The following is a 22047-nucleotide window of genomic DNA, read 5'->3' on the forward strand; positions in this document are numbered from 1 at the left end:
GTGTGTTGAACCTTGTGGATCTTTAAGTAAAGTTTTCTTGTATAGTGACAGAAATAACCTATTTCTGCATTAAAATGCAATTGTGTACTTATGCTAAACTTTTTATAAAAGTTTAGTTGTAAACTTAACCCTTTTATACAAAATAAATCAAGTGTGTTTATTGAATGCTGATTGTTTGCTTTATTTCAGACAATCAGTGCTTTGATTTTTTTATGCTATAACTGAACCCAAATAAATACCAGTTCAAATTTATGTAGACTGTATTAAGATTATGCTAAAATGTGTCTGACATCAAAAAATCCATGTAGGGGTTTCTCAGAAAATTTGGAATAGTTCTAGCTCAAGATCCAGCTATACCATTCTGGGGCACAACCCCCAAAAGATGCTCTACCATACCACAAGAACACTTGCTCAACTATGTTCATAGTAGCTTTATTCATAATAGCCAGAAACTGAAAACAAACTATATGTCCCTCAATGAAGAATGAATAAAGACAAAAACTTTATTGAAATCAAATCCTAATAACTTAAGTTGTCAGAAATCAAAACAATGAGTACCCTCTGGAAAAAAAAAATCCCCAGATTCAAAGTGGTTGATTTTTTGATGTTGGAGGTAGAAGGCTATTGTGTAGTAAAAAGAGTGAGATTTACAATGAACTCTAAGTTAAATATCATTGGGAGTAACCCAAATTGAGCAGAAGCCATCATCCTTGTGTACTGGTTAGTTTTTCTCCTGAGTTTTCCAAACACATTGTATTTTTTTCTTCTCTTGAGCAGATCTAAGAATATGATAGGGCCCCAAAGTGTAGTACAGAATTGATGGTGATAATCAACCTGTCCCAAGAAGTACATCTTCTTTCTCTTAGAAAGTCGGTATCTTTTTAATAATCTACACTTTAGCTCAAGGATAAATCATTTGTCTTTGTCCTACTTTGTAATCCAAATCCATTGTCCCTGATAAACAAACACACCAAGATCCCTCATAGACTACCTCGTTAGTTGCACTGAAATACCTTTTTTATTTTAACTTTCTTTTGGTGACAATCTACACCTCAGCTCATATTAAAAATATCCGCCCTACAGTTTATGCTACGGATTCTTCTGGAGACTGTACAAAGAAGTAGCATTTGAAATGTAAATGTAGAAAATATCTAATAAAAAATACAATGAAAAAAATTGAGAATGTAAATTTTGCTAAATAGATATAATTTATCCAACACAATTAGCTCTTTACAGTTGAAAAAAAAAGAAACTTAAAAATACACAGTTAAATAGGCATGAAGATAGATCTTCATCTGAAATTTTATTTAAGGCCAGGTGTGGTGGCTCATGCCTTTAACCCCAGCATTCAGGAGGATGAAGAAGTCTAAGATCAGCCTGTCTATACAACAAGCTCCCAGATAGCCAAGGCTACATAGTGAGACCCTGCTGTAGTGTTTCTGCCTGCACGCAGACCGGCGCCTTGTCTGCATGGGCAGAACACCTTGGGGTGGGTTCGCACTCTTGCCTGCTGAACCCACTGTGGATTCGAACTGGAGGACGAGAACTCCTAAGAAGGAACAGGGCTGCAAAGGAAAATATTGGGCCCTGACACGTATCTGATCAAAGCCCCTATCTTTAATGTCAGGACTGGCTTAAATACAAAGAAGGGTTCCCAGCATGCCCCTGAGTCTTTAGAAGTTGCCACGGGGTTCTCGCGATGATGGGGGGCGGTCCAGCGGCGGCGGTCCGGCGACAGTGGGCGGTCCTGCGACGGTGGGCGATCCGGCGGCGACGGTGGGCGATCCGGCGACGGTGGGCGGTCTGGCGACGGTGGGCGGTCCGGCGACGGTGGGCGGTGACAGTGGGCGGTTCGAGGACGCTGTGTTCCGGCTGGTCTGGTGCGCTCCAGCTGCTGTACTCTGGCGTCCCTGTAAAAGGCAGGACCCAACACCCTGCCTCAAAATAAATAGATAGATAGATAGATAGATAGATAGATAGATAGATAGATAGATAGATAGATAGATAGATAGATAGATAGATAGATAGATTGATTTGGAGCTGAAGAGATGTCTCAATGGTTAAGAGTGTGTACTGTTCTTCCACGGGACTTGAATTCAGTTCCCAGAACCCATGTCAGGCAGGTCAAAACCACCTATAACCCCAGCTCCAGGGGATCAATCCCCTCACACCGCTGAGGGCACCTGCAGTCATGAGTATACACACACACACACACACACACACACACACACACACGTGGGGTACACATAAACTTGCAACTAAATTTTTAAAAGAAAATTTATTTATGAATGGTCTCTTTGATCAATGTCACTGGCTGATGTTTGGGTGCATAAATCCAAACCATCAGAGCATAAAGTATTTTTGTTTTAACTGAGTGTCGTATACTTCCTAAATTCTCTTGGTCTCGATGCAGCTATTTATTTATTTTTTAAAGTTCCCTTTTCCCTTGATGCCAGAAGCTTGACTTGTTTCCTTCCAATTCATCACAAATGTCATCCTTCAGTGATCAGTTTTTAGCCTCCTGGCTCACACAAGACTTCATTTTTGTCATAATCTTATCACTTCTAGGCAGCCCCACAATTTGGGCTGCTCATCTGATTTTATCAAAGTTGAAAACTACTGAAAAGGGGTTCTCACCTATAGGAACTGTAATAAGTGCTTCTTCATTCATTGCTCCATGAACTCTTCGTCCGAGTCCTGTCAAATAGCTACTCCTATCCTAATTTAGTAATGAGGAAACTGAAGCTTGAAGAGATCAACAAACTTGGCCTAGACAGCTAGAAATTAGACGATGAGGGAAACACAAAAGTGTGGAGAAAGTGGAAGTCCAGCTAGAGTAGCTCTTCTCTCATCCAGGTTAACTTTGTACACAGTCAAGTAACCTACACAGCAAATATGAAAGATTCTGGGTAGGGCTACTTCCTCTCAAAACATTTTTTTAAATGCCTGCCTCAACCCAGCTGTTCCTGATGTTCCTTTAACTCTTTAATTCCTTGAGATTCATGTAAGCATCTTAAAGTGGACAATATCTTGAAAAATAAGCAACCAACTGAATTGCTAACATGTAACCACACATTACACATTTATTAAGCACCATTTATTAAACAAATAGAATATGATGACAGCTATTTATATTTGTTTAACACTCTAGTTTTGCACAGCCTCACTGTAAGCTGAAGAATTACATAGATCTGAGATTATGATCTTCATTTAATAGATGATGAAATTATGGTTCAAAGAATTTGACTGACTCATCCAAGGTGACACACCTGAGCCCCCTTTTCAGATTCAAGGCAAAACTTGAGTGTTCTGATCTTCAATCCTGTGTTCTTTTATCTATATTACATTAACTCAAGAGGTTTACAAGTGGGAAACACAAGGCAAGTATGTATGAATAATTAACTGATAATTTAAATTAGTATCCATAATTTCAAGAAATGTTAAAAGTGCCAACTGACTGATGTGGACAGTAATTGCCAGAAAAAAAAAGTCAGGGAGATTGGGGGAGAGGGGAAGGGATAGGGGATTTTCGGAGGGGAAACTAGAAAAGGGGATAACGTTTGAAATGTAAATAAAGAAAATATCTAATAAGGGGGAAAAAAGGAGAAAAAAATCAGGTAGGTCACTATTGGTAAGAACTGCCAAAGAAAGACTCAGAAAATATGTGAGAACTAAAAGCCTGGCTCCTGGAAAATAGAAAAGGACAACTGAGGTGGGCAGGTATTTGAATATAGTGGCCAGACAGGAAGAGGGGACAGAGGTAAGAAAGTGCAAGTACTGTCTGGAGAGAGAAGAGAGAGACTGATTTACACAGAGAAGTCTAGAAATGTAGCTCAATGGTACAAGACCTTAGGTTCTGTCCCAAGAGCCACACACACAAAATAAACAAACAAACCAAAAAACCTAGAAAAGAGAACTTTGTATTGAGGAATAATAGAAGGTTGCTAAAGCCTTTCTTGAATTTCTGCCTAAAGTATTTTGACTTGTAAATAATAATAATAATAATAATAATAATAATAACAATAATAATAAAAGATCATCAGAGATTTCTGAGAGTGAAACCAGAGTAAGGTTGGACAGATTGATCTGACAATATGCATTTGTGTGGAAGGTGGCTGGAAGTAAGGATGACATAGAAACCTATGACACTGAGCCAGGGACAAGGTAAGAAGACGCAGTATTAGAATGGTAGCATAGGGACAATAGAAGAAAGCCAATTACAACTTGCAAAGAGAGTTATGTCAGAACTTGGTGAGTTGGGGAAGAGTGGAGTTTGCCAGTAGCATTAGAACCTAGGTAGTTTAAGAAAGGTGTCACGAATAGAAATGAGCAAGACGAGTAGAAGAACTGGTTCAGGCAGTTTCATTTTTTTTAAATTACAGGTTAGAAGCAACAGTGGAAGATCTAAGTGAACCTATCCAGCAGTCAGCTGGGTTTAGAGAGACAAAGGTCTGGCCTAGCACCAAGTTGGCGTGGTAGAATGAAAGGCGTCATGGGAAAGCAGCTCAGGGTCTAGTTTCTACCCGCCACTACGGAGAAAGCCAGAAGCATGTCACTGGGACTGTTTCTTCAGCTGGAAAATGACATGGAACCCAAGCTCTGTATGATCTCCGAGGTGCTTAAGGACTAGAAGTCAATTGACTTGTACTTACCTGCTATTTGTTCTGTCTAAGAGGAAATAAACAATCTGATAATCCCTAGAGGATTAAATCACCCCACATGTCAAGAATCGGACAAAAAGATGGCAGCAAAGGAGAGAGGGGAAGTAATCAACAAAAAGCAGAAGGAAAGCAATTCTAAATCTAGGGAATGGAACAAAGAAATAAAGCATTATAATAAGTGGGTTACATATGTCAACTATGACCAATTATAATATACACATTAAATAAATATAATACTTCAATAGAAGTACACCACTAAGATAGTAGTTGGAAAAGAATGCAAATAGTAAACACAGGAGAAAGTGTTCAATGCCATACATAAGTAAAGAAGTGAAATTAACAAATTGGAATGTTTCTCTTCCAGAAAGATTTCCCATAAAGTCTGATGCTGGAACGGCAATGGAACTAGGCTAGCCATATATCATTGTGACAGTGAAAATGTATGCAGTCACTGGGAAAAAACACAATCCATAAAAACGTTAGTGCTCTTTGGTCTGGTAATCTCACTCTTGAGAACTTGTACTAGAGCTAGAATTGCAACAAAAAAAGTCACAAACTGGAAAATATTCAAAGCACAGAAAAACCAACCTACCTAAGTGGAATAATAATAATAAGGGAATAGTCTATTAAGATATAATCTACCAATAGAAGTAAGTTTATGTAACTACTAAAATAATAAATGTGAAAGATTGCATCAACCTAGAAAAAGTTTGCAATAAGAGGATTGTACTTATTTGTTTGTTCTGACAAAAGGTCTCACTATGTAGTCTAGGCTCACTTCCAGTTTATAACTCTCTTGCATCTACTACCAACTCTTGGGATTATAGGCATACATCACCATACTCGAAATACCCTAAAAAGCAGACTTTTAAAAGATATAACTGTGGTTATACTTCTATAATAACATGAATTTCAAACCAAGAAAATGTTGAGTATGGAAAAACAGAAATTTGGGTTGGAAATGGATAAATATGTTCTCTCCACATTTCCTTTAGGGTTGTTACAGTGAGGTTATTTTAAATGTTATTTTTATATTTAAAAAACACCTATAAAATTACATGCAATAGAGTCAAGTGAAGTAGAGAGATCAAAGAGGGATAAGAGTAGAGAAAATGTTAAAGTTCTTGTCAAAGACATAATTTGTGTTCTAAGTGCCTAAGAATGGGAGGAACTCGGATTTGTGTTTATAGCAGTAGTGAAATGAGGAGACACCAACAGAACGGGGGCAAAATGAGACAGCAAGGTTGTGTCTTTTTTTATGGTGATATAAAATTAGTGATGAAAGTAACTGACAAAGATGAAGACAAAGGAAAAAAAGGAACAAGGTCCCTCATTAAGGGGCCACGGGGAAGAAAGTGATAAAGACAGTGCAGCACATCTACGAAGATTTGAATGAAGCACAGAGGCATTGAGGTGTTTACCCAGCCTGCTAGCATATGTGTTTAATCCCAGGAATCAGGAAGCAAACACACACACACACACACACACACACACACACACACACACACACACACACACCAGGTGGATCCCTATGAGTTCAAGGTCTTCCAGGTCTCTGTAGCTAGTTCTAGGCTAGACAGTGGTACACAGTGAGATCTTGTGGAGAGAGAGACAGGAGAGGATAAAATAGACTACAAAATCCAGGAAGTTAGTCTTCACTAAGCAGCTTGGAGTTATGGGACCCGATGATGGAGGAGCTTGAAAGAGTTGTAATGAAGAGAATAATGTTACCAAATGGAGCCTATGGTTAGCAGCAGTGACAGGCAAGGAGACTGTGCTCATAAGAGTGGAAACCTGGTAAGAATCAAAAAGGCCGCTGGGCGTGGTGGCACACGCCTTTAATCCCAGCACTTGGGAGGCAGGGGCAGGCAGATTTCTGAGTTCGAGGCCAGCCTGGTCCACAGAGTGAGTTCCAGGACAGCCAGGGCTACACAGAGAAACCCTGTCTCAAAAAAACAAAACAAAACAAACAAACAAACAAAACAATACAAAACAAAACAAAAAAGAATCAAAAAGTCCACTTAATTTACTTCTAATAGAAGAACACTTGTGCTCCAAGAGAGGGAGATCTATTTAAAGAACAAAAAGAAAGGCAGAGGGGCATTATGATTTAGTTGTTTCACTCTGTAGCCTAGTACCTCCGTCCCCTACACTCCAGACAAGAGAGAGCACTTGAGGCCGATAAGAAGTTGGTATGTGTAGATAAGTAAGAGATCACAAAAAGCAGCAAAGGTTGGGGGCTGACTCAGAAGACCAATAGGCTAGCAGGTGACTTTCATAGGAAAAGAGGCTGAAAAGAGATTGCCCTTCTCATGAATGCCCGCCCAGAAACTCTTACTTCTCAAGCTCAGGGTTTAGCTTCTTCTGCTCCATACACCCACCAGATCCTCCAAACCCATAAGTGTTGTGGCAAGAGGACTGAACAGGTAGGAAAACTGAGTGCCCCACCTTGGCCTTGAAATCCTATAGCCTGATTCAAAAAGATCTGGTGACAGGTTTATTTATGCTTTATCTAACTAGAGCTAGAAAAGGGGAGAGAGCAGCAAAGAGCCAGGTCTGGGCGTCTACTCCTGTCACCACCCTGTTCTGCACAAACCTGCTTTGCCTATCGCTAGGAGAACTTGGAGGTTTTCTTCCTTCTCAGTCCGAGCTGTCCATGCCTCCTCTCATTAAACATGTGGGAGCTATCAAGTGTGTTCTCCCCAGTCCTAGAGGTAGGTGTAATCTTATTCCTGTTTCCAAGGCTGCTATCAACCTGGACCCTGCCTCCGGAGGTTCCTTAGGGTCAGCAACCAAGAGCAGTATTCTGTTTCATGGCTGCTCTGCAGTTCAATACCAGCAGGCTTCAAGCAGGTGTGTAGGGTCCTTCGAGGCAGGCTCACATGCCCTGTACCCTATTTCAGCACCTTGACAGGTAGGACTATCTTGTCTTTGAGAGGGATCCAGGAAGTGGGTGTGGGTGCTGCATGTGACTTATATGGCATCTGTGCTATGCTAGTACCCCAGCTTCCTGGTTCTGGCTTGTTCCATTATACACATCAGGGCCCATCTTGAGATTGCTCAACTCTTCACTCCTCTAGTTGAACTCACTACTCTGGTTGGAGAAACGCATGCTGTGGAAGCACCTGAGGGAAGCAGAACCAGCAAAGAGTACTGAGGTTCGAGAAACAGGAACAGTGGCCCCAGGAAGGGACAGAAAAAGAGAAAGAAGCAGAGGAGTAACTACTTCAAACTTTGGCTTAAAAAGAGGACGGCTGATGCCCCTATCAAGTGTCACTAAGGAGCTCCCTCCCCTCTGCCTGCAGTTAGTCCCCTTCCTGTCATATCCAGTGCCCAGGGTTACAGTCTGTCACCCTCATAAGCAGGGAAGATGCTGTCTTGGTGGATGTCCGCCCACCTGCTGATGCTTTCTTCATGTAGGGTCACCAATGCCAGGGAGGAAGCAGTTGTTCGGCGCTTGGGTGTGCTACCTCTGCATAGCTGCTGGAGCTGGTTTCGATACTTGTCCCCGGTGAACAGATAGAGCACTGGATCAAGACAGCTATTAGCACTGGCCAGGGGACGAGTCACTTTGTAAACCACATTGACAATGTTCAGCACCCGGCATTCAGCGTTCAACAGTCTTGCCAGGTAGTAAATTGTGCGGGTGATGTGGAAAGGCACAAAGCAGACAGCGAAGACAGACAGCACCACAGCAATGGTGCGGAGAGAACGGAGCCGAGAAGATGACTGTCCAGCTCCTGGCAAAGGTCGATACAGTCGCCGGGCCATGAGTCCATAGCAGACCAGAGTGATCAAGAAGGGAAAGCCAAAGAGCAGCACCATGATTGTGGAACTGAAGTATACGTAGTGGTCAAACTCCTCTGGCAGAGTCGTGTCATGGCACAGGATGGTGGTTCCATTGGCGTTGGTTGTCACAAAGAAGAGGTTGGGCACAAGGCAGCCAGCTACTACCAACCAAACACCTAGGCAGAGAAGACCTGCAAATCGAGGGCGGCCCCAGCGTATTGCCCGCAGTGGATGGCAGATGCCCATGTAGCGGTGCACACTGATGCAGGTGAGGAAGAGCACACTGCAGTAGAGGTTCCAGTAGAAGAGAAAGCGGACAAACTTGCAGAAGCCAGTGCCAAAGGGCCAGTCGTTTCGGGCAGCATAGTAGTAGACGAGGGTGGGCAGTGACAGCACATACAAGGTGTCTGACAATGCTAAATGGAACATGTAAGTGGCTGTTGCATCCCAGGGTCGAAGGCGGAAGAGGAACAGCCAAAGGGTTGGGGCATTGAGGGCCAGGCCCAGCACAAAGACAACTGCATAGCTCACAGGCAACAGGATGAACTTGAACTCCTCATTAAACTTACAATCACCATCTCCAGAACTTGGGCTGGGACCTAGTGATGTGAATAGCAAGGATTCTGCACTGGTCATCGCCCCCTACAAGTAGAATGGACAGAAGTGAGTATCTGATTTCTCTACTTTTCCAGTCCTGATTAACCTACAATAAAAGAGGAAAAGCACCCAGGAGAGCTAGGAGGAGCAAATCTGTGTGCAACCCAGGCCTGCCCAGCCCCTACCCAGCTCCCTTAGCCCAGTCCCTACCCAACACCCTTAGCCCAGCCCCTACCCAGCTTCCTTAGTCCAGTCCAGAGACTGATGGCATCAGGCAGTGCTCGGGCTCAGGTAGGCTGTCAATGATGTTCTGCTGCTTCCTCTGTCCTGCAGAACCTGGCTAGCTGAAGAGGGTGGAGGGTAAGCAGCACCATCTAAAGGGAAAACACCCAGGTTCAAATTGTCATCTAACTCACCACCACAGCTCTGTCCTGGTGATGAGGGCTCCTCTCCCTCTCTTTTCACCTTAGTTCCAGTTCTCTGTACTCTTAGTTCCCCCTGATGTGGCCCCACTTCACGCCTGCCTCCAGCCCAGGAGTACCACCACCACCCTTGCCTAGGAACCTTGGCAAGACTCCTACCCAGTGCCCTTGAAGCTGAGCCCAGCTGACTCTGTCACCCTTCCTCTTGGCAGCCAGAGGGCATATTCTCGGGGGTGGGACTCGGGGTGGGGCCTGTTTTCTCCTCCTGTCCCATCCCAACAGATTGCCAGAGCTAGAAAAACCCTTGGAGGTTATCTGGTCCAACCCACTCAGCACACAGATTGGGAAACTGGGACCTAGCGAGATTACTGTTTAACAGCTTCAAAATGATTGTGTACACAAGGAGACATTCTAGTTTACAGATAAAGAGGCAGGCCACTGAAGATAATTAAATTACAGGAAGATCATATAAGTTTATGGGTGTAGAAACATGGGAAATGAATTTTTACATGGACAACAGCAAGTCAACACACTGAAGGACTTTTGAAAATGTAAACTACTGATAATCATCTTAACTCTGTGTGTATTTAATTATAGCAAATGTTTATCTAGTCCTTATTCTCTGCTAGGCACTGTTCTAAGGACTTTATACCTAGTGATGGTACCATGGGCTCTCTATCAAATAGGCTCTATTACTGACCTAATTACTGATGGGAAAATTAAAGCATGAATAGTTTGGGTGTTCTGATGATTCATGGTAAAATAAAGACTTGAACCCAAACAAGTCTTCCATGGACCAAACTCTAATATCAATGACTTAATAAGTATGATAACTTGATCCTCCAAGCTTCTGGCTCTAATCTGGGAAAGGGTCAACAAACATTTCCTGAGAGCTTTTGGATCTGGGCCCTGGTAGTTCACTTCTACTGAACAAAACAGATTAAAAACTGCCGGCTTAATGGAGTTAACAGAATAGTAGAGGTAATAATAAATCAATAAAAATATATAGGATATGATCACTGTTATAAAGAAAAATAAAATAATGAAGAAGAATTTGTTGTTTTGAATATTGGAGTGACTTGGAGAGCAGGTATTTTGAGGAACAGAATATGAGGTCAGAACACTTGAGAAGGACCAGATCCTGAAGGTTCTTGTGAGCCAGGGTAGGCCTTTACTGAGTGGAAGAAAGCTATAGAGTGTTTGGAGAAGAGAAGTGTCGGTCCCCAAACAACTCTGTTCTGAGACCAGATAGCGGGGCTAGTAGCGCAGGACGAGGCTACTAATAACGTGCATGATGGCCGTGTGGACCAAGGTGGGAAAGGTTACAAGAAATCATCATATTCTGAGTAGAATGTGAAAACAGAGAGAAAGTTTACTGATGTGGGGTATGAGAGGAAAAGGAGTTAAGAGTAACCCTAATTTACCTGGTTACGATTAACAAGCACAAGCCTGTAATGTCAGTACTTGGGGTTGGAGGATGAGGCAGGAGGATTGCTCCAAGTTCAAGGCCAGAGACTGGGTCTCATACTAAGTCTCTGTCAAAGAAAAAGAATGATTCCAGGTTTCTTGGCTGGGTGACTAGAAGAGAAGTCTTGTTAACAGGCTCAGGGGGCTATAAGAAAGCTGATTTGGGGTAAAGAAGAGAAGTTCATTTCCCAGTATGTATGTTTTCAGATGCCTATGACACATGTAAGAACAGATGGCCAGGAAACAGTTCATATCTCCCTGTGGATGCTAGCCAAGAAACTTCCCTAACACATCCCACCCCTTCCTACACAGCACCTTGTCTCTCTCCATCGCTCCAAGAGAACTTTGTCTTAATACAGTAGAGAAGGCATGCAGAGCAAGCCTCCACTGTTAAAAGCCTAATGTCAGAGAACAGTTGTGAGCAGCTGGGGATCTGAGGCCTCTGGAGATAACTGGAGCTTTGTAAGTATCACAGTCTCTGGTATAAAAAGGCAAACTGGGTCTGGAGGATGCTGGGGATAAGGTGAGCAGTACTTGTTGGGAGGGATAAGCAAGCTGGAGCAGAATGTTTAAGCTGGGAAGCAATAAAAACTCAGAACCTGATCCTCAGGTCCTAAGAATGTGACCTAACTGCATCCTAGAAGGGAGAGGAGGAAGCAGGCCTGCAAAGGAGACTCTAGAATCCAGAATCTAGATCTCTTGGAAGAGCTACAATCCTGAATCAGGGGGTGGAGGGTGGATCTGGAGACTCTGCCTTGTTTCAGGGTTGAACCACAAATAATCTGAGTCCTGGACTACTGAATACTAGTATGTGATGTAAAAAGCCCAAGTGGTTGAAACCAGGTGAGCTTGAATTCAAATTCTTGTTCTGCTTATCAACTGTATAACCCTAGGCATCTAGTATGTGATGGAAAAAGCCCAAGTGTTTGGAGCCAGTGAGCTTGAATTCAAATTCTTGTTCTGCTTATCAATTGTATAACCCTAGGCACCTAGTATATGGTATAAAAAGCCCAAGTGTTTGGAGCCAGGTGAGCTTGAATTCAAACTCTTGTTCTACTTATCAACTGAATAAGCCTAGGCACCTAGTATATGCTATAAAAAGCCCAAGTGTTTGGAGCCAGTGAGTGTGAATTCTAATCCTTGTTCTGTTTATTACCTATATAACCCTAGGCACCTATTTGTGACAATTTCCTCACCAGTGAAATGGGGATAGCAATATCAAACTATAGGTATCAGAATATGTATTGATCAGTAGGTATAAGTCTTAAAATGCTGCAAGTCTGTAATGCTTCCCTTCACATTATTCTGTTCTCAGGGTTAACACTGGCCTCTATGGAGGTGGTGAAGGGTGTCTTGAGACATGTCTCAAGTCATGGAGAAGTTTCACATTAGAAAACATCTGGCCTGAGCCAGCTTCCTGCCCTACTGCTTCAAGCTGGCTTACCTTGAGGGGTTCCACTGACTTAAGTCTGCCAGGCTTCAACTGAGTAAAGTACAAGCAGGTTTGGGCTTGTTCCTGGACACTGCTGCAGCAGCAGCTGCTGCTTCCACTGCCGCCCAGTGGCTACTTTAGGAAAAGACCTCCCCCACTATTCCTAATGGAAGTCCCAGTTTCTGCCACCCTCCTGGAGGAAAGCCCCACAGATCACACTCCTTGTCTCTGAAATGCTTCTTTACTTTGGTCTCTGTGGCTTGCCTCACGTGGCTTCTGCTATTCTGCCAGACACTCCTGACTCCTTTCCCTGGCTCGTTTTTGTCAGCCTTCCACCAAATGTGGGCCTTTCCCAAATCAGGCTCCCCTCCCTGCCAACCCCCTCCTTCCTCTCCTCTTCCCCTTCGCCACCACCTCTCCCTCTCACTTTCCCCTCTCTAGCTCTCCTCAGAAAACTACCCTCATGAATTTAACTGCCATTTTGATGTTATCAATAATTATCTTTTATTTTGTTTTTGAGAGAAGATCTTGCTCAGGTTTGCTTTAAACCCACAATGCACCACTTTGCCTCCTTGGTGCTATTATTCCAATATGTACTTCCACACCTGGAAGATGTTATCAGTAATTCTAATAAAGAGATTCTAACATAGTTCTCTCTGTGTCGCTGTCTCTCTCTGTCTCTCTGTCTCTGTCTCTCTGCCTCTGTCTCTGTCTCTCTCTGTCTCTCTGTCTCTGTCACACACACACACACACACACACACACACACACACACACACACACATGCTCAATCCTCCCTGTCCCCCTCCAAATTTCTTTCTCAGAGTCAGAGAGAAAGCTCAGTATTTTAAGAGTACTTGCTGCTCTTACAGAGGACCTGGGTTTGAGGCCCAGCACCCACATCTGGCAGCTCACAACCACTTATAATTCCAGATAACCCTGTCTGCCCTTTGTCTTTGTGGGTACTACACTCAGGTACACATACACACACATGCACGCATATATAGTTAAAAATAAATATTTAAAAATGTTTCTCTCATGCTTTCATAACATTTGATTTTAATAGAAATTATGGCACATCATAGATTTCTGCTAATTATACTCATTTGTGTTTTTACCCATCTCCTTCTGAACCTCTCACCCCTAAGCTAGATCCAAAGCTCCTGTCCTCACTTCTTATAAAGTTATGACCTAGAAAAAACAGCTTTTTCAAATGAGGTTTGTGGTTGTCCAAAACTGCTTTTCAATTCAGAGTTAAGAAAGAATTCAGTAAATGTTGAGTGAATGTTTATACAGGTTTGTTGTAGATTATGTCCACATGAGCATTTGGTATCAGTTTAGTACTTATCTTAATACATAAATGTTTCCATACCATTATTGGTGATAACCATTCCATTCTACTACTCCAATCCCCCCCCCAGTCTTCTCCTTCCTGGTCCCTCACATGTAGTATTCATAAATGTATTGGTGGTGATTTCTCTGAAATGTCTGTGGTTTACTTGGGGACCAGAGTTATAAAAAAATGGAGGAAAGACATGTTTTCTAATCTCTTTAATTTAGAATGGAAGGAGGAAGAGAAAGAGGAAGAGAGAAAAGGAAGGATGGTGGGAAGGAGGGAGGGAGGGAGGGAGGAAGAAAATGAGTGGAAGGTAACAATGTAGTTGAAAAACAAAGGCAGACAGTTCTAAGTAATTCCAGCTTCATAGCCTATCAGCTGCGTGACTGAATAAGCCTCCCTTGAAAGATCAGACAGTACACATAAGAGCCCAGTGTCTAGCTGTTGCCGTCAGCATCATTGTTAGTAGGTGTATTTTGGAGGCTATATTCAGAGTCTCTTCCTTATAAAGTGAAAAAAAATGAGGTCACCTTCTGAGAGTTAAAGCTTGATGGATAGAAATAGTAATCAGAACCCTGGCTAGTCCAACTTACTAATGAAATCACATCAAAGTGCCTGGCTCCATACAAGTAGGCTCAAGGTAGGTTTTGCTCATATGTCCTCCCTCTAGTGCTCCTTTAAAGAAATTGGGGGAGGGGTTAAATATAGCCTTACTCCATACCCCAGTTTAGCCTGTAACTCACTATGGATCCCAGGCTGGTCTTGAACTAGGCAATCCTCCTACCCCAGCCTCCACAGTGCACTCCAGGCATGTGACACCACACCCAGCTTAGTATGCCTTACTTGGCTTCCTAAATGTGATCATCATGTAGGTAGTTCCCAGTAGCTGATCCAGCTATCACCTTTCCATCCTCCCCCACTGAGCCAATGCCCTTGTTCACATCCCACTCAAATCTGTTGATTTGGAAAGAATGTAAGAGCCAGAGAAAGGTGGGGGAGCAGTGTGGAACACTGAGTTCCAGGCCTGGCATGGCTGTTCCAGTCCTGGACTCACTGCAGCTATAATTACCTGTTCAAGATCTGCACAGAATCAAGCTCATCTACACCCCCATCGTGGACGGGAGAGGAGCTCAGGAGGCCCTCCTCCCTCCCTGAGGATTCCTGTATAGCTAATGGCTCGTGGTGGACATGGTGAGAGGGTTTTCTTCAGTGGTGCTGCTGCTGGTAAGATGCCCCTGCTCCTGTAAACAAACTCTACCCCATGCTCCTATGAACAACCCTAATCTCATTGGGTTATAGAAAACAGACATGAAAATATAAAGAGGATTAGTTGGGAAGAGGGGGCAAGGGAACAAGAAAGAGCAATGAGTGTGAACACGGTCAAAATGCATCATGTTCATGTCTGGAAATGTTATAATGAAACCTATTATTATGTATAATTAACACATGCTAATAAGATACTTTAAAATCTGTTGATTTGCTTTCAGTTACAATAACAGAAAATTTCAGCTAACTTAAAAAAAGAGAGAGAGAGAAAAATGTATATTAGCTTTCATTTAAGTCCAGGAGCAGATTCAGCAATTCAGTAATGTCATACAAATCTAGATTCGTTCCATCTTTCTGATCTGCAACCCTCAGCATGTTGTTAGGAACGTTCATGGTCACAAGGGGACTGTGGCAGTTGGTGCATTGCATCCAAACTTGGCACTATTCAATGAGAAGAGAGGAAGGCCTCTCTTCCTGTGTATTTATTTTTATCATTCAGGAAACCTTTTTCAGAATGTCTCCAGCATATTACCCCTCACATCTCAGTGGCCTGAATTTCAGCATGCCTAGCTGACCCAGTCACTTTCAAGGAGATGAAACAACCCTATCTGATTTTTTTTTATCTGATTTATGAAGAAAAGCACCAGAGGAGGGTAGATACGTCTAAAAATAGTGACTCTCTCTACACAGACGGGGAGAGGACAACTGAGTTGGTATGTAATCCTATCTGCTACAATCCTGTCTGTACAACCCTTAGTGAATAAGCCACCCCTTCCTCATACAGAGGCATGACTTTTCACATCGTAACTGGAAAGTCTAGTAGGGATATCATTGGGGTGTGCAGAGTGGGAGTGGAAAGGACCTGAAAATACTGCTCCCAACAGTGTATCAGAGATGTCTTCCTTTGCCCTCTTACCCCTGCATCCTTGGAAAATGCAGATACTCTGGGTCAAAGGAAAAGATAGCAATAGTTCTCTATAGGGGATTGCTTAATAGGAAAGCGGTACAAAGGAATTTGTTGGGGGAAATGTGGGTGTACACAGGAGGATTGGTTTCCTACAAATATTGCAACTACTTATCACAGACTTGATGTAAAACAATACATGGTAGTTCTCTTACAAATCCCAAGGTTAGACATCTGAAATCAGCATCAATGGGCTAAAATTAAGGTGTCAGCAGAGCTTTGCTTAAACTGCCAGAGTCACCTTGCAACCTGAGTCTGAAGAGAATCTGTCCCCTTGTGTTTTTAGCTTGCAGAGCTGCATCCCACCACACTAGTCTCTCCAGTCTTTAGAGCCAGCAATGACAGCATCTTGCTTCTGTCTTCATAATGCTTGTCTCTTCAGGCAAATCTGGTGTTTGTTTGTTTGTTGGTTGTTGGTTTTATACAGGGTCTCACCATTCAGTGCTGGCTGACCTGGCATTTGCTATGTAACCAGGTTGGCCTCGAACTCACAGAGATTCATCTGCTTCTGACTCTCAAATGCTAGCATTAAAGGTGTGTGTCATCACACCCACCTTGCCTCTCTTTCAATAAAACTAATGACTCCATTTGGGCCCACATGGGTAATCCAGAATAATCTCTCTATTTTAAGAACCCTAATCACATCTGCAAAATCCCTTTCACCATGTAAGGTAATGTCTTAGGCTTCAATGATTATGACCTGCTATTTAGGGGTCAATATTTAGCCCATCATAGTAGGTAGGAATTTACTGAAGTGCTCTCAAGATTTGTTCATTATTCTGGGCATGGTGGCATATGCCCGTAATCTCAGAGCTGTAGAAATTAAGGCAGGAGTTATGAGTTCCAGGCTAGCCTGAGCTGCACAACGAGACCTTGTCTCAAAAAAAAAAATTGCGCATTTTACCATCTACAGATTACATCAGTCCCAAATTACAAATATTCAGAAAAAAAAAGATAACAGTTTGAGTTCAATCATAGTAAGGAGTTAAAGACCTACAAGGTCCCCTTTCTTCCAACTCAGGGGACTATAACCTGACTTGAAAGGGGAGTGATAAACACCTAAAAGGGAGTGTGGGACTTTGAGTGTGGGTCTGGTGAAAGTTAAGCCAAAAATAGATTGATTCTTGTTTTATTACCTACCCCACCATAATCACCAACCTTAGCAAGTATCCGGCTTTTTCCCCCATGCTGAAGTTTAGTTTCTGTCTCTTTAAAGTCCCAGTAGAATCTGAGGTTCTCTAGCTACCTGGAAATGCCTGTGAAAGACACAGAACAATTAACTAAAAAGACCTTGAGGTGCATACCAGTCACAAATGGCAGCAGCTGACTCAGTCAGCTGATTCTATCTAGGGAGTCCATCTAGGTGTTAGAGGCGGATATTGGAATCTGCAGGACACTTTCTGGATTTCCAGATTCTTGTGACATAAGGAATTGGACCAGAGACATCTGGGTGGTGTCAATAACAGAGACTGCTTCTTAAGAAAGGGAATATTTCCAATCAAGGAAGTAAACCGGAAGCTCAATGGCATTGGGCTACAGGAGTTGTGACTTTTGTCAAGGTCATCATTTCCAGCATGTGACATCAGGACTCTTCTCACATGGGTGTTCTGTCCCATACATGTAGCCTTTGGTTGTGAGTTCTAAGCTCTTTCACTGTTATTTCTTTCATATGCTAATTTTTGAGACAGGGTCTCTCTATGTAGCCCTGGTTGTCCTGGAACTCACAGAGTCCACCTACTGAATGCTGGGATCAGAGGCATGTGCCACCACATCCAACCATATGTTAATCTTGATACTTCTAGCTCTACGCTACATAGGGTCCTGGGTGAGGAAAAGAAAGACCCAGCTCAGACAGACTTCTAACCCACTAGCTGTCCTCGGAGGACTAGAGAGCCCATCTCAAGGATTGAAGACTATGGATATAAGTAGTCATGGTAGACCAGCTAGGTCCAAGGAGGATCAGGGTCCTAGATCCTCAGACCTTGGAGTTTCTGCTTCTACATGCTTCATGCCTACAGAGGTAGGGCCAAGGCCCTATGAGGAAAACAAGAAATAGATGTCCTGGCAGCTGCAGGGACAAAAATATCTCTAATTCCATATGAGTGGTCACACAAGGTAAGGGAAGCTGCTTAGAGCATGGACCTAGTTTCTGGGATTGGAAAGACTTGAGAGCTGGGCAGTGGGAAGTAGGGAAGTTATTCTAGGCCTGGGTCGTACAGATGTCAATTGCCTATTCCCTGCATGCGTAATGTTCAATTTGTCTTGCAGAGAACCTGCCTCTAGGCCAGGAATGCTATGATACCTTCCTTTCTGATAAGAAAATCAAGTCAAGGATCTCTACTCCTGCCCCATCACCTACAGAAGACTGGTTCCTGCTGCTCACCGGAGCTGAGAGAATCAGGGTTTCTGATTAACATCAGGCTACAAGAGTCCAAAGTCTCAAGTGGGGGACCATGGGGAAAGGCTACTCTCCCATGCTTTCTTGTGGCCTGGAAAATTCCGGAGGCTAGAATGTGACACAAGTTGCTCAGACAAACCAAGGTCCACACTGTGAACCCTAATAGTTTTACCCTGTATTATACTTTACCTCTAAGAATTTCAACTTGACTTTGATCCCAATCCTCATGTGCAATGTTTTCACAAGTCCAAAACCCACCAATTTCCTTCTTTTTTTAATTAGATATTTTCTTTATTTACATTTCAAATGTTATTCCCTTTCCTGGTTTCCCCTCCGAAAATCCCCTACCCCCTCCCCACTCCCCGTGCTCACCAACCCACCCACTCCCTCTTCCTGGCCCTGGCATTCCCCTACACTGGGGCATAGAACCTTCACAAGGCCAAGGGCATCTCCTCCCATTGATGACCAACTAGGCCATCCTCTGCTACATAGGCGGCTGGAGCCTGAGTCCCTCCTTGTGTACTCTTTGGTTGGTGGTTTACTCTGGGGGTACTGGTTAGTGCATATTGTTGTTCTACCTATAGGGTTGCAGACCCCTTCAGCTCCTTGGGTACTTTCTCTAGCTCCTTCTTTGAGGACCCTGTGTTCAGTTCAATGGATGACCAATTTCCTTCTTAAATGCCCCTACCAGTAACTGTTAGGTCTCAATCCCAGGACAAACATCTGCGGTGCCTGTTTAACAGATCAAAGCGGACCTGGCCTCAGGTTATCCCAGTCCCTCCCAGTGCCTCAGTCTCTACCAATCACCAACTCTCCAGCCCAGAGCCTGAGGTGCACTTCCCCCAAGTGGTTCTTGCCATTTTGACTACATGGTCTTTTTTTTTTTTTAAACCTTTTTTGGTTCCTTTGGCCTTTTGGCTTTTGTTTTCCAGGGCTCCTGGCTCCCCCCTCCAACACCCCCCACACAAAACCCAGCACAGAATAATGTTCATTCTTGATCTTTCCACATACATCGGGCTATGTTCTCTTTCTTATCTACAATAAATCTCCTCCATTATACTTAGGAGCAGTTATGGTCTTCTTATTTCTTTTTTTTCATTCAGTAACATCATCAGAATCCCCTAGCTCTGGCCTACCTCCTCAGTAACGATCAGCTGATCCCTAGCCACTAATCTGTTTTCCAAACTCTTGGCCCCTGAGCTAATTATAGCAGTGCTTCATGCCACCCACCCCAACCCTATTCTTGTTCTCTGACTCCCACTAATCTACACATTCAGACGATTGAGGCTGGGAGGCCAGCTTAGCAACCAGAGCTGGAGGCTGATGTGAGCTTCATCTCTTCTGTCAGGTAATATTCTAAATCTCTCTACTTCTAGCCCATACTAAGTCCACCTCCCTTGCCTTTAGCATCTTCTTTAGGAGGAGAGGGGCATCTTTTCTGATGCAAGCAATGGATTTTTTCAGGCTGATGTAAGAGACTTCTAGAACTCAGCAGCCCCAACTCATCCCTCTAACCAAGCCTACTATGTTGTGAAGGAAAGTACCAGAAAGACATTTCCCTTTCTATGCTTCCCTAGCACCCGAAGAGTGGGGACATGATGGAAATGTTTGAGGAAAGTGACAAGAGGAGTGATGAGTAAGGGCAAAGAGGGCTTTCGGCCTCCACGGAGGCTTCTGCTGCCACTCCCAAGAAAGTATGATCCCAACCCTTTCTGTTCTACAGCTTCCCCTCTTCTTTCCCCCACCTCCCCCTGTTCTTCTCTCTGAGCTGGAGGTCAAAATCATCCCAATTCAGGGTCAAGTCCAGTACAGGGACAAAAGGAAATTTCATCCATTCATTTATTTATTCATATAGTTAACTGGGCCTGTTGATGTTCAGTATCAATGCAACCCAAGAAAGGTATTTAAGAGATGGACTATGAGCAAGTAGGATTAAAAAAAAGGGGAGGTTAGAAAATAAGATGAGGAGCAATCGAGAGGACATCCCTCTGACTTCCACACATATGAATCTGTGCATGCATGTATACAGGAGAGAGAGAGAGAAAGAGAGAGAGAGAGAGAGAGAGAGAGAGAGAGAGAGAGAGAGAGAGAGAGAGAGAGAACAATGGTTGGGTAAATGTGTAACTGAAGAGTTGCCCTAAGAAGAGGGGGAAAAAGGAAGCATTGGGTGTTGGTGTGGTATCTCAGGCAGTTAATTTCTATTACACTAGGTGCATCTCTATGGAATACTATAGTGTACTTAAAAAAAAAGGATTAAATAACTGAGTATTCATTCCTCTTACCCTCATCTCAGGAAAGATTCAACGTAAATTCCCTGGCCAGCATGTCCACGTAAGAATCCCTTCTGATGCTCTGGATCTGTGAATTATTCCTTATCCAAGCCTTAGTATTTGCCTTTTGCGTGGAGGGGTTTATAGCTTTGGCCTACCTCAGTTGTCTCTACCTTTGCTCTATCTCATGATCTCCGAGCCTCTTCCAATCCTAGGAATTTTTCCTGTTCCCCAAACTTTCCTTCTTTTTCTTCTTTTCTCTCCTCTTTCTTGTTCTACCGATCATCCTTCTTTATGACTGTTCACCTGATAGAGTGTTTAAGAAGACCAGCTCCAATGGGAAGGTAAGAGAACCTGGACCATCTGTCTGAATGGAAAGGCAATGGGGATGAATGGGTTCATTCTTCAGCATGTCGGTGGGCTGGGCTGGGGGCGTTGGGACCATTCCTTGGAAGATAACTGTGGGACTGATGTAGCAAGTTGTTCCACAACAGTTTTCCATCTACCTGGGGAAACGAGACTTCGTGGATGATATGGACACTGTGGAGCCCATTGGTTAGTGAGTCCAAAGTGGGAAAGAGCCTGAGAAGGGAGTGGGAACCAGGAAGTAAAAGAAAGGCCAGGCCTGACCATGCAGAGCAATGAGGCCAATTGAAAGGTAGAAAGAAAAGAATCCATTCAGGAATTACCTTTCGTTTCACTCACACTCCAAGTTTTCCTGAGCAGTGTGCCATGTCTCCCTCTCTCTGCAGATGGAGTCGTCCTTGTTGACCCCGAGTACTTAAAAGGTCGAAAGAGTAAGTAGAAAGTCTCACTGGTTTCTATAAAGCTGCAGGAGTCCCAACTGAAATGCCACACATGCTAACTAGGCAAATGAGTGAGTGGTCTTAGAGCAGAGGAGCATGGGAATGCAGAAAGCAGCAGGGATGGTCTGCTCAGTGTGGCCTCAGTCTTTCGGTTAGTAAAGTATTGGAAGCGGAGCTCAAATGACGTACTTTATAGGTCCCAAATCTCAAAAGACTTTTTTTTTATTCTTTCCCCAAATAGTATTCAAAATAACTATATGTCTAACGAACAAATAAAATTTTACTCTGCAGTATGGCACAAAATAAGCATATGTGTTGAAATTAAAGTAATGTCTTAATAAAATTGGTGGGTTTCCCCATTACTGCTACGGTGGTCCTGCTTGACTACTGGTTTCAATTTGGCTTAGACTGCCTATGGTATGAACCAATACACAGAAAAATCAATATTTTTACATACATTTCTTGACTTTCAAATGTTAACAACTCACTAAAAAAGATTTGTAAAGATCAAATATTCCTTTTTTTTTTTTCCTGCAGCCTAAAGTGTCCCTCTGGCTTCCATTTTAAAAGCTTTGATATATGTCATTCCACAAGGTTTTTTTTTTCTTCATCTGTTTGTTTGTTTTTTCGTGTGTGTGCAT

General features: G+C 43.1%; 2 protein-coding genes across 4 annotated transcripts in view; one reads left to right on the plus strand and one right to left on the minus strand.

Moving 5' to 3' along the window:
• Positions 1-6682: 6682 nt before the first annotated feature.
• Positions 6683-9700, minus strand: P2ry4 (pyrimidinergic receptor P2Y4). Of its 3 annotated transcripts, none has more exons than XM_029534367.1 (3): positions 9629-9700; positions 9283-9421; positions 6683-9092 (listed from the first exon to the last, which is right to left on the minus strand). In XM_029534367.1, exon 3 carries the CDS (start codon positions 9084-9086, stop codon positions 8001-8003), a length of 1086 nt encoding a protein of 361 aa, XP_029390227.1. In that variant the 5' UTR covers positions 9087-9092; positions 9283-9421; positions 9629-9700; the 3' UTR covers positions 6683-8000. The 3 variants fall into 3 exon arrangements, with proteins under 3 accessions (XP_029390227.1, XP_029390226.1, XP_021044317.1); XM_029534366.1 differs by lacking the exon at positions 9629-9700 and adding an exon at positions 9513-9591; XM_021188658.2 differs by lacking the exon at positions 9629-9700 and adding an exon at positions 9464-9564 and having other exon boundaries at positions 9283-9391.
• A 10953-nt stretch (positions 9701-20653) lies between these two features.
• The window catches only part of Arr3 (arrestin 3), a 12159-nt gene continuing 10765 nt past the window's right edge, over positions 20654-22047 (plus strand). The window contains exons 1-4 of the mRNA XM_021188271.1: positions 20654-20661; positions 20914-20944; positions 21095-21155; positions 21353-21397. Of these exons, the coding sequence (XP_021043930.1) occupies positions 20654-20661; positions 20914-20944; positions 21095-21155; positions 21353-21397 (145 nt within the window). The remainder of the gene's footprint in view (positions 20662-20913; positions 20945-21094; positions 21156-21352; positions 21398-22047) is intronic.

The sequence above is a fragment of the Mus pahari genome, chromosome X, assembly GCF_900095145.1.
Source record: "Mus pahari chromosome X, PAHARI_EIJ_v1.1, whole genome shotgun sequence".
In the NCBI taxonomy this organism is placed as follows: Eukaryota; Metazoa; Chordata; class Mammalia; order Rodentia; family Muridae; genus Mus; species Mus pahari.

Bases quoted from the DNA above. Each gene is read 5' to 3' on its own strand.
- P2ry4 (XM_029534367.1), bottom strand. From the start codon at position 9,086: ATGACCAGTGCAGAATCCTTGCTATTCACATCACTAGGTCCCAGCCCA.